The 13745-nt window shown below is 31.6% G+C and overlaps 1 protein-coding gene across 1 annotated transcript in view; it reads left to right on the top strand.

The window, feature by feature from the left end:
• The window catches only part of LOC134687431 (organic cation transporter protein-like), a 29752-nt gene extending 21236 nt beyond the window's left edge, over window positions 1-8516 (top strand). Inside the window, exons 6-13 of the mRNA XM_063547722.1 lie at window positions 728-831; window positions 1770-1924; window positions 2430-2598; window positions 3020-3244; window positions 4316-4542; window positions 5846-6027; window positions 6376-6527; window positions 7769-8516. Coding sequence (XP_063403792.1) covers window positions 728-831; window positions 1770-1924; window positions 2430-2598; window positions 3020-3244; window positions 4316-4542; window positions 5846-6027; window positions 6376-6527; window positions 7769-7844 — 1290 coding nt within the window. The 3' untranslated portion in view covers window positions 7845-8516. The remainder of the gene's footprint in view (window positions 1-727; window positions 832-1769; window positions 1925-2429; window positions 2599-3019; window positions 3245-4315; window positions 4543-5845; window positions 6028-6375; window positions 6528-7768) is intronic.
• Window positions 8517-13745: the final 5229 nt, after the last annotated feature.

Raw genomic sequence — 13745 nt, 5'->3', positions numbered from 1 at the left:
TTTTCTCAATTTTGTTTTTTTTCTAAAATCAAGCATTCGAACGTGCTGATTGTTGATGTAAACATATTTTATTAAAGACAATCTTAATGTTTAACTACAAGAGTAAAGACATAAATATGAAATATACAAGTAATGCAATAATTGGGGTTACGAAAAAAACCCATTAATCCTCTATAAAATCGTCACCCTAAACTTAAAAAATTAAATTAAGAAACTATATTATTAATACGATGTGACGTAAGTAGTGCCAATGTGGCATCTCCTCATCCCGTTCACAATGTATAAAACTAAAACAATCATAGGTCAAAGTATGGCCTTCAACAAGGAATATTGGCTTACATCTGAATTTTGACTCACATCCAGCAGCAAGCTATTAAGGCCCCAATCTGACTGGTGGTAAGCAATTCAAAACAACTGTCTGGTCTTTATAAAAAAAACTTGAAACAAAAACACTTATATATTAACCACACCAACGTCAATCAGTGAAAGATGCTCCTGAGTTAGGACTGGTGCACAAAAAAGAAGTGGGTTTAAACGTAACATGCCGAATAGCAAACAAATATATACGTTAAAAATACAGTCAATGAAAACAATAACCTAAAGATTGTAAACCAAGCAGTATGTTCACAACACAAACACATTTTTTGTACATTAGTATTTTACATTCAAATTGTTAGTTACAGTTAGTCCTTGCATTAAAAATTATTCAGGCATTACCATTTTTCAGTTTGATATGGTATGCGACAACAAATTTGTAAGAAGTCACACGATGCTTTGTCATTATATTGGAATATTTTGTGGTGCCTTCACATATGGAATGGTTTCTGACACGTACGTATCCACAAACGTGATCTGCAGTCGTATAGAGTACACAAAAATTGTAAAGAAAAACAAAATACATGGCAACAATAGAAAACACAGACAAAAAGAAATCAAAGGTCTTTTTAACAATAATCAAATCATTAACAACATAAAAACTTCTGAACTTAAGCGCTGCAAATATTATGAAGGTTAGCACTTATAGTTACATGCGTCGTAGGGCTATCTGATGACAAGCCTCATTTTTCTTCATCAGCCGCGCACATGAGAATATAGTTATAAAGTTCGACTTGTAAAATGTAGATGTAATCACAAGAGTGTCATATTCAAAATCGTGAAATTTAGTTGAAAATCTGGGGACTTGACGTCACAGGTCGATGCGCCCTTGAAATTAAAACTCATCATAAATGAGAAGATGTAATCCGTTTGATTTCCAATACAACAGTCCCCCTTACTAGACCAAGAATACTCTCAGTCACTGAAAGCATATAATACATAATAAAACATTTTGTATCTAAGACTAAAACATCAAACAGTACACATCCAACATCCAACGAATTTAGTGCAAAGACGTCATTAGCAGTTCGAGACAAATGACCTTGTACAATGCCAAATTACAGGTATCGGGAATATTCATATGTATATAATAGATATAAGAAGATGTGGTGTGAGTGACAATGAGACAACTCTCCATCCAAATAACAATCTAAAAAAGTAAACCATTATAGGTCAATGTACGGCCTTCAACACGGAGCCTTGGCTCACACCGAACAACCATACTTTTTTATTTGGTTTTAATTTACTGATATCAAAATCAATATGTTTACCAATAAAAACAACTTTTAAAGACACAATTACATTGTTGATTTTTATTGTGATAGTTAATATGTTTCTAGAAGAACCAACTTGGTAACCAATTCACACAGAATCATATTTTTTTTCTAATTCAGATTAGGGAGACGACCCGTATTGACAACTGCGCTTATAGGAATGATGTTACCAAATTTGATACGGTCTTTTGTTTCGTCTCTTCCACTTGTTAGTTTCCTAATATTTGCGAACGGTTATTTCAGCATGCTCGTGTATCAGTCAGGTTATATTCTAGGTATGATGCTGACATTATATATCGCTGTTTGTATATGTGATTGGGGGAGGGGTGGTATGTCTAAATGTTAATCTAACAAAACCATGACAACAAATTTGACGACTAATAAAATAAGAAATCAAATAACAAAAAAACACTAATTTTATTTTTTATAACGCATTGCTGTCAGAGTTAGCAAAAATCAAAATTTGCGATTGTCATTTACAATAATTCAACATAACGTTCATTATTAAATAATAGTAACCATAAGTACTGCTGGTAATTTGTTTACCTTATTTGTATGTATATAGATGTATATGCCCTTTAATTGGATTCAATGAATAATCTTATTCTTATTCTATGCGTAAGATTTCATATGCTTTAATAATAGATGGATGTAAGTGTTTGAGCTTTTGTTTTTCCCATTTAATCCATTTTTTAAAAAGAACGATTTATGAGTTCACAATAGTTAAGATATAATTAGGTGTGTGCATATAAACACATGTTGAGATATTTTTCGTTCTAGCTACTGAATTGGTGGATCCCTCTAAAAGAGTTTTCGCAAACTTTGCCTATTATTTCTCCTTCTGCATTGGAGAATACGTGCTGGTAATTTTTGCCTACTTTATCAGGGATTGGCGTATTCTGGGCTGGTCAACATCAATAGTTGTTGGGATATTTCTCACCTCATTACTGTATGTAGATATATATCAAGTATAATCATAGCAACTAAATAGTTTATTTTAAATCCAATAGAATAATAAAAAATACTTTGGACAGTTTATGGAAAAGAAGGGATATGGCAAAACATTTCAAGAAACAAAATCACTACTCGTCCATGGAAACACAAAGATTCAAGGAATAGTACTATATTTTTTTTTCGTTTGTTCTTTCTGTCAAATTAAATAAAGCATTTATTTGTGTTTTAATTAAATTTGATTAAATGAAGGTAGAATTCACAATATAGATCTATCTTAACTCGAGAAAAAGTTTTAACAAACAATATCGTAAAGAAACCAGACAAAATACCAATGAACAGCGCACGTTATTTTTAGACCCTCACACTATTTTCTCTTAGAAATGCAAATCATTATACTTAGAAATACTTTATTTCAGATTCCAGAAAGAGTCGGCACGATGGCTGATAGCGAAGGGGAAATTATCGAGAGCTGAAATGATTCTGAAGGATATAGCAAAAGAAAATAATGCTAGTTTTGACGTTGACATTCAGAAAATTAAGGTTGATGAAAAACATGAAAAGGTTGCATTTTGTAAAGCAGTCAGAGAGCTTTTCAAGTCAAAAGTTCTAACGATTCGATTGGCTATATTTATGTTTAATTGGTGAGTACTTTGAAACAATAACATAAACACGTTTGCATATCAGCATGTACATCAATCAATGTATTAGCTGTTAAATGTCATGATATAGCAGCATGGAAGACAGAATTGTTGTGTAACGTCCGATGACAAATAGTGTGTGCATATAAGGACAAGAGCGTCTTAATGTGATATGACTTTGAACGCAGTTCTATATTTGACCGACATGCTAAGCCGTATATGCAACGTCACAAGCTAAAATATAGCAGCAGGACATGTTACCATACCCAGACACTTACTTATGACTTTGAACTGATCAGTCTCTTCTTACTACTTAAGGACGCATATTTAGCGGAGATGTAGCTAAAAGGTCAAGGATATTATTTGAAACAACATGAAATCGAGCACACGATATCATGCACTCTAGGCAATCATGAGACCATGATACTAATCGGTATATTCATTTCATAGCATGCCCAAGCAAAGCAATTTACCATTGAATTGCAATAAAAAAAAACCAATTTCTCTCAATATTGATATAAATCATATTTGAAAGTATTACGATTGTTGAATAGTTATTTGCAATCATACCATATCTTATTTTTGTATAAAAAGCCAGAAAATATGGACTGATTGAACAACGGTATTTGCATACCAATTTCTAACCGTTTCTAGTTTTCTGTTTAGACAGAAGGCACATTGTGGACGCAGCAGTTTCACTTTTATAATTAACGGAGTAAGCATTTCTTTTCCCATCAATTACATTTATTGGATAACTATATTACATGTATATTTACTGTTAACCACGAAAACATTAAACCGACCGTGCAAGGGCTGTAAAGCAAGTCAAGGTCTTTAAAAATCACCATCAATAAGTTATGAAATAAACGAAAATCTAAGGAATAGCCAATGCATTATCAAGTCAACACTGAAAACTGACAATTCAATAGAATTTAACAATGCATGTTTTGTTTTTAAAACTTTTCGTTTTGTTATTTTCTTTTACTTTTATCAAACGTTTGCGTGATATTTCTACACTTTATGGTGTAATGGTAAAAAAAGAGCTATTAAATAATATTGTAATATGTTTTACAGGTTTTCGATAAGTATGACTTATTTTGGGATCACAATGAAAGTTGGTAACTTAGGTGGAGATGTCTATGTGAATTATTTAATATCCACGTCAGCTGAAGTAATTGCCTTATTCATATGTCTTTATGTGGTGGAAAGACTTGGAAGAAAAAAAATATTTAGTTCTTCAATGTTAATTTGTGGCATCGGTTGTCTGTGTACAATATTTTCATCTTTGTACGGTGGTCCATGTAAGTAGAATTATGAACACTTTTAAATGCTTTCGTTACAATCAAAGTGTAATAAAGACTTTTGAAAAAGCCCCTTAAGTACATAACTTTAGTATATATGAGCTTTCTTAACATGCCGAATAACGTACGTATTTGTAAAGGAGTTCAACCAATGTGAACATTTCCATCGATGATTGCAAATGCATTATATTATGTACAATTCATCTCGCATTTCCATTTGCTAATAGATGTGAAACAAATAGTATAGTTTTCACTGTCAATAATTGGAGGGGAACTTTTTGGAACTTTCTATACGCAAACGATTATTTTTTCTATAATCAGGTACAGTTCATAGCGACCCAACATATACTTGCTTCCAGACTCTGTATCATAACATAATTCGTTGGTGGTTTTTTTTTTTGAGTCAATGACTTTTTTTCATATTTGCTTTCTATCTTATTTTAGCGAACGGTTTAAAATGCACAAACTGCATGAAAAAAATATGGCGAAACAAATGAAACATTTACACAGTTTCAATCTATTTAAACTTTTATTTGCGAATAAATCTAAAGGTACCGGTGAATAGACTACACACAGAACAATAGCTATTGTGTTCACTCAATAAAACAATAGAACTGAAAAAAAGTTAAAATAGATTGAACAATAGCAGATGAATATGTAGAAAATTTAGGTTGGGTCGCACTAATATCATCAATTGTAAGAGACTTGAAATTGCTTGTTACACTAAGATAACATACTTTTTTGTCGTTTTCCATTCCCATCATTAGCTCTTGAAATGCATCATATATTTCTCTGTTAGTTATCAATGATATCAGGTGATATGATCATAGATATATATGCAATTTCTTTGCTATCGTTCCATTGGAATTAATACCTTGTTTAGCATTGATCCAAATCAATTTCATAAACTATGAAAAATACACAACTATTCAGACTGATAATTTTTAAACTGAATTTTACAAAGTCAATTTATACAATTCGGCTTTGTAAAATATGACTTATATCCATTCATCATGGAACTCAAATGTTAATCCACGAATGCATTAGCATATAGTAATGTAGTTTCATGTAGATACGACATGTAGAAGGAATAACAATGACAAGGTTTGTTTAATCAACATTTCTTAGTTAAAATGAGCATAGCTAGTAATACCTAAATGCACTTAAAAGTCCTTCCCACTTATATTGACTTCTTTCTCTGCATCTATGTTATATTTAAATGCATTTAAACCACGTCGGACAAAAACTTTGTATGCAAGTATAATAACATGTTTTTTATAGTATTTTCATTTGTCTACTACAGCCCTTCACTGGTTGACGATAACCTTAGCTATGATAGGAAAGCTCACAATAACGGTGGCATACTTTAATATTTATCTTATGGTAGCGGAAAATTTCCCAACTAACCTCAGATCATTTGCGATTGGAATTTGCAGCTCATCTGGGTATGCTGGATCAATGGTGTCTGCATATGTTGGTGATTTGGTAAATATGTGTTTTTGAATATTTCATTTTTTTTATGGTGACCATTTTTCGAAACGAGGAAAGAAATTTTGACAAGATGTTTACATATATATTTTACTTTTACCAAATCAAAACAAATTAGGATTTCAAAAATCATTTAATTTCTTGCTTTTATGAAATATGAAAAATCAATAATCATGAGAAGCATGCTTTAATGAAAGTAAGATTTAACAGTCAGAAGCATAAAAGGAAAACGAATAACCCTAAAATAAAAAAAAATAATGATACTTTTAAGTGACATTTCCCAGGTTCTTCAATTATCAATTATGATTAGTTAATTTCCGGTAAATTCATTTTATATATTTGTAGGGTGTATTGGTTGATACAAAGTTTGGTGTTGCCTTACCGCTGGTAATATTTGGTGCATTTGGTATTTGTGCTGGTTTACTATCATTTGCCCTTCCAGAAACTAAAAATATGCCATTGCCTCAAAGTGTACAAGAAGCTGAAAATATATCAAGGTCTGTTTTTATGTCTAATCAACAAAAACCTAAAATTAAAGGAATGGATTTCTCAAATGATTTTAAACCTTAAACCATTTGCTAATAAAAATGTCGTTCATAAGATACATTTAAAAAAGAAATTTTTTGTTTCAGATAAAACATAGGTAACAAATGGGCAATTTCTCAATGGATTTCATTAAATTATACTTTTTTATCTTAGTTTTCAACCTATCAAAAGGACTTAACAGTAAACACATACAAAATTATAAGTAGCACTAGAAATGTAAACATGATACAGAGTATTGTAATTACTTTTTTCTTTCTTACTTTACACTACTTACATTGGTGACTAAGCGACGGCTCTATTTTAACAGTTTATCATTCTGTCAAAGAAACACATTTCTATTTGTCATTATCATAATTGTAAAGAGCTGAGAAAATCACTTAACATCAAATCAAATTCATAAAAAATTGTAATAATAACCACCGAAATCTTTGTTTTATTAATGGGGAAATGTGTAAAAGAACGGAGTACGAGTATAAATAGTTGATTATATCAGGTGGAAAAATATATATAAAGAAGTTGATGTGGTATGATTGCCAATATCACAGCTCTTTCAAAAGACCAAAAATGACACAGAAATTATAAATTATAAGTCATCTTATGGTCTTCAACAATGAGCAAAGCCCATACAACATAGTCAGCTATGAAAGACCCCGAAATCACTGATATAAACAATTAAAACGAGAAAACTATGAGACTTGAAGTCATTCATCGACATATTATTTTTCAATGTTCTTAAGATACGAAACACACGCTGGACTTATTTAAACAGAAAAAATATAGGTTTCAGTGGCAACAACAGTGTTTTTTAATTAAAAAGTATTTTCAACATTTAACCTTATATTATTGGTAGTATAGAAAAAGAAAAAAAAACGTAAAATCAATGTTAAACAGTATCAAATAATGCTATAGCAAAGAATCTTCACAGTTTTGTCAGTTTTTAAAGACTGCACATTTTTTTATTTTTTTTATTTACCTCGGAGTTCGATATACCTTTTTTAGTTCCATTTACTTAAGGAAATTTCAATTATACTATTTGTGAGTAGAAAATCAAAATTTGACAACAGTCATAGGATATTGGCGAATCAGTTCTGTTGTAGTTTCTATTTAAACATAACGCATTTTATAATCCTGGTACCTTTGATTACTTTTTATTTGTATATTAATAAACAATCATGCACGAATTTCATTACAGGAAACAATACAAGGAAGGTGGATCTATCCTGTATCTGAAAGGTGCTGAAAGTAGTTTGATAGTCACAAAGGACTGAAATAATAAACACTTAAACGAATATTAGATAATATATTAATTTCTATTAATTTTTTTTGGTTTATAAACTGATATTATTAGTTACATAGTGTGTTAGTGAACTTATACGATATATATGGGGTCAGTAAATTCCATATTGGGTGTTAGTGAAGCTGGAACACTATATGGAATTTTCTGATCCGTATATATCGTATGAGGTCACTAGCACACTTTGTAACGAGTTTATCTTTCCGACTATCTTTATGTGTGGAAATTAGACCAGAGTTGTCCCATTTGCAATCATCCCACATCTTTTTATTTTTCTATTAAGGAGTTCAAGTGTTTAATTTTAAGAACCTACTTCCATTGGTCTGCACAAAAACCTAATGTCAACAATAACAATTTAATATCAACAACCTTGATAGGACAATATTAAAGTCATTAAACAGAAAATTCAACACATTTGAATAATCACATAGTGCCAAAGTCGTAACTCCAGTACAAACCGTGTATTGAAATAAGCCCCCTCCCTATCAACCTATTATGGAATATACACGGTCTCAACGTGGACGCTTTTAACCAATCATATTCCTAGAAATGTATAGGAGGTGAGATAAATATGTATAACTGCCATAAAATGTTTACAATTGTCTCTTTAACTTATGCATAATGTTATTCACTTTTCTACGAAATAAAATTGAAAAGATCTGGTGAATAACCCGGTTTCTTTACTCCAGCATACAATTGTTAATTAAAGAGAAGCGAAAGATACCAAAAAGAAACACTTAAGTACAGCTATTTGTAAGATCCAGGCAGGGGGTGATTCATGTCATGTCTCAGAACTGCTTTATTCTTTTATATAATAGGCAGCTAAGATTGAAATAAAGTTTTCCAGCTTTTTTTTTAAATATTGTTGAACGGTTGCTATGGAAACATGCAGCCATTTTTTTGAGGAATTTCTGATGAAATCAGACATGAAAATTGGAAAATGTCTACTTTTTGGTTGCAGCAATTTTATGATAACGACAATTTCAAGAAGAAAAAAATTTTCAACATATTATTAGGCATTATTGGAAGTTTATATTTTGATGTTGAGGTTGTGAAATATTTTTTTGATATCGGGCTAAAATGGTATTTAAAAAGGTGCAAAAATCTGTATTTTGACATTTTGTGAAAATAGCTTAAATATTATTTATTAAATCAAGAAAAATTGACATTGAGCAGACAAGTTCATTATAAACTAAGATTGCATCTTAAAGTTGATACATTGAATAATAAAAAACAGGAAAAAAATATCTGGGTTTTTGAAATTTTTTGTTACCATGGCAACAAAAATTGGTAAAATTCATATAAATGACAAAACACAATACTGGTTCATTATCAAAATGTTTGCTATTTTTTTTATATTAATGTAATTTAACAGACAATAAAATTTATGATTTGTTTGAAAATGATAAAAAATTATATAAGCTTTAATTTAAGTGACTGAAAGACAATAGCAACCAAAAAAAGCCCTAGCAACCGGTCTGAAATTGCTGAATTAATTCAGAATCAGCATCAAATACATGGTTTTCTAGGTATTAGATACATATAAATAATGGAGTTTGAATTTTATACTCAACAGTTAAATAGTTAATTTACAATTGATCTGCTTTTGGTTACCATGGGAACAAAAAAGTTCAGATTTGATACAAACTATTTTGTACTTTATAATATCTGTTTTGCAGCCCTGTAAATTGACTTCTTTCAACAAGCAATCATATTTCTCTATATTTTCAACTCATATCTCTGGATTTCATGAAAGGGTCATTTGGTTATTGTAATAACTAAGTATGGCATAGTTAAACTCATTAGTAAAAAAAACAACGCCATGGATAAAAAGAAATAGGACAAAAAGACAAACAACTGTACAAAAAAACAACATCAAACAAATATTTGTATAATTCACCAACAATGAGGTAATTGAACTATTCAAATAACCAAATTGCATAAAGATATCAGCATGAAGTCTTCCAATTTGAACAATATGAATGTCTGAATAATATTGGAATTTCTAAACTCGTTCTGCACTGGCAGCTGTACATATGATTTTAAAAGAGCACAGTTTGGATGACACAACTTTAATTTTGATACATTCGTGTGATGAGTCAATCGACTCTTTACGGATTACCCATGTAGATGTAGATGTAGATGTAAGAAACCCATGTTTCTACAGTATTATGGGCCAATTGTATTAGCGCTAAAAAAAAAGTGGTTACAAGCCATCGGAATCAGCAATGAAAGAGAGAAAAAACAACATATTAAACAAAGAATATTTTCTTCAAGTCCGAAAGGATTTAATGGACATGTTTACTATTTTAAATCAAGGGACTATGCCTACACTTTGTTGTGCGCAATGGGTATTAAACTATGTTGTAAATACTACAGATTCTGTCAATATCCCTAAACTTTATTCTTTCACATTTTCTCTATGTTGTGTCTATTCTTCCTCTACGTAAGTCAGTAAATAGTTGCGTCCTGTCTCAAATGTGATTGCTATTCTGAATATTCTAAGCGTTATGTTTTGATATATCTTTCTTATATGAAAACCTCATGATATCATAGTCTAACGGGTCTATGCTGTATTTATACTTTAAATGTCCAGTGAAAAACATAAAAAACATCATCGTATAGTTCATATGCGTTTTGCTGAACAATTGTTACACTCTGTTAGCATTCATTACGTCACGTACAAATGCATTTTACCATATGTTAAAACAGCTAATACATTATTTGCAAGCTCTTATAACATTATGTGCAAACAACTTATACGTTTTGTGCAAACATCGTTTACGTTGGGGGCAAACACTTATTACGTTTTGTGCAAATACCTATTACACCTATGCCAGTATGTGCAAATGCCTATTACATTCTGTCCAAACATCAATTCAGTATGTGCAAACACCTATTACGTTATGCATAACACCCAATTCAGTAGATTCAATCACCGATTACATTATGTGCAAATACCTATTTCATTATGTTCAAACACCTATATACATTATGTACAAATGCCTATTACATTATGTCAAAACATCGATCATAATGTGGTCATTTAGTATGGGCTTTAATGGCCTAAAATGGCCCCAGATTTACAAGATAATAAAAATTCTAACAGAGCAGATTTTTCTCCATAAATTATTAGAATATGAGTAAATTATTTAAAAAAAATGTTTTTACTTAACTAAAAAAGGTTCAATGACGTCACAATGGTAGGTGTAAATGACGTCATTATTGGGAAAATAAGCAAAAATACCAAAAATTTGATGTTTTTTCTAAATTTTGACCACCACACCATGCTTGCACCAATTAGAAATTTTAACATTTTGACAGGTTCATACATATCAAACTTCGGATAAAAAATCTTTTTGGTGCAAGGTTGGTGCGATAGTTTATTTTATATTTTTTATAGCCAAGCGGAGCAATAAAAAGCTGAAATTTGCAGTCCAAATTGGACCTTTTCATCTGACAAAGTTTAGTTTATACATTTGTACATTCTTATGCCTATAGAAACTTATTCTTTTTGTTTATGAATGTTAAGTGTATTCCTAATTATATATTTTCTTAAGTATATCTAGTTAAGGTTCTTTAAAAAAATCCGACAGCAATGACCTTCATGTGTAAGGCAGTCAATAACAACTTTGAGGACATTTTTTTTTATTATGAAATTTTAGATAGACCTTCAATATAACAAAATCTGTACATTTCTGATGTTTTTGCTAATTATAAATTCAAAATTTGTTGTTTGAATGGGGCAATCTTCTCTCTCTGGTATTAGGGTCAGATCCATGATTTATGTAACGAAAAAAAGGGGGGGTGGTGTATTTTACTTAAATTTCCATAATTGACGAGAAACACGAGATTTATTTCGAAAATGATCCTACCTATATTCCAATTGGATGTGTTTTTGTGGGGAATGTGCATAGAGAACAAGTTCTTAAAAATTTGATGGTAAAAAATGGAAACAGCATAAGGTAGACTATCCATATATCCGTATAAACGTAGAAATATATAATTATATAAGTACGCCTGAGCCTGTGACAACTCTACAACAGATTTATCCATTGTATCACCAGCAGTGATGGTGATACATGGCTATGTACATTATGTATATACAACTCGTCTAAACATCAACCCAACAATGTAAGATCTGTAAATTTGCAAATGTATATATATATATATATATATATATATGGATTGATTGATTGATTGTTGGTTGCTTAACGTCCAGTGGCAAATATTTCATGCATATTCAGTACGAGAACAAGTTCACAATAAATACAATAGGTAGGTTGATACAATAGAGGTCATCTGGGATGAAGGTCAGAGAAATTTGGACTGCCACCGGAAAAAGAGGGCATATTGGATAGGGACAGAAATTTTGCCTTGCAACAGACCACCTACGGACCCCTCAGAGAGTTGTTGCAAAGGTTCTAAACGCACAAAGAGCGTGGCCCTCTCTTTACACGAGGTATCGGATTTAACGTCCCCCTTCTCAAGTTCTGACCGGACGTGACTGTGAACTTGTTACATCCCGCACAGCCAAACGGACGCCCCACTTCGGCAAGTGTGTTACTGCCGGTCGGGAGAAGACCAAGTGACCATATTTCTATACCCCAGTCACCCTTGGGGATTATATATATGGATAATTGACCTTTCCATGCATAGAAACAAGAGCCTGAAGTCTGTAAGCATACTACATGTCTGTTGCCTTTTTAAAGGTTATGTTTTGAATAGTTTTATAATCATGCGTAAAAATGAAGTGTACATTTTAAAATGTGACCCGGCTTTGTTGTTAAGCCCCATTTGTGGGCATTATGTTTTCTGGTCTATGCGTCTGTTTGTCCATGCGTATGTCAGTCTGTTCGTCCGTGCGTATGTCAGTCTGTTCATCCGATTGTCCTTGTGTCTCGCTTCAGGTTTAAGTGTTTGGTCAAGGTAGTTGAATCTGACATCAGACTCAGACTTTTTTTTAAGTAAATTTTACTGTGTGTATTGTGTGTTTGATTTTTTTCTACTTTGCCTAGAAGTAAAGGGAGAGGGGGTTTGAGATAGCAAAAATAACATGTTTAAATCTGCCGATTTTTTGGGCCTGTCCTAACCTAGGATTTCCTGGCCATTGTTAGTCTTGCAATTTGGGCATCCATGTACTAAAGACACATTCTTGTTTTCAATAATTTTGACGAAGATATAATGAATATTGTCATGATGATCAAAGACCAAGTCATACGACACTAAGATTAGTAAAGGCGAAAAGTAAAGTAGTCACATTGACAAAAACTACAAAAAAACAAATGATATATATATATATATATATATATATATATACAACTCGTCTAAACATCAACCCAACAATGTTAGATCTGTAAATTTGCTTTCGCAAATTTTTGGTTCTTCCCTCGCCGGGATTCGAACCCATGCTACTGTGATATCGTGACACCAAATCGCCTGCACTGCAGCCGTCCCGCTAGACCACACGACCACCTGGGCTCTCAAAAAAAAAGCTTTCGGTGGCCATATGTTACCTTTCCACGTCAGTTTTAATCTAGCGGCGTACTACAGTACATGATATATAAGGCATGAAGATGTTATTGTTACAGATCAGCTAAATTATCTATAGTAAAGGATCCTACAAATTAATGTAAGATACAGTCACAGAAAATAATTATATTCATAAGTACGTCTGAGTCAGTGACAACCCTACAACAGATGTATCCATAGTGTACAAGTGTAAAGTTCACTACATGCTAAACAGGTTCAATTTCAAATAAAGATATATTAAAGCTGTATAATAATCATATTTGATGAATTTAACCCCGCCATTTTAGTGGTTGCTAGGCAACAGAATAAACGAGCTAGACCCAAAATTCGATTATTTTCAGAA

This window comes from Mytilus trossulus, chromosome 10, assembly GCF_036588685.1.
Source record: "Mytilus trossulus isolate FHL-02 chromosome 10, PNRI_Mtr1.1.1.hap1, whole genome shotgun sequence".
Taxonomy (NCBI): Eukaryota; Metazoa; Mollusca; class Bivalvia; order Mytilida; family Mytilidae; genus Mytilus; species Mytilus trossulus.
The sequence above is the reverse complement of the archived record's forward strand: the minus strand, read 5'-3'. Positions and strand labels throughout refer to the sequence as shown.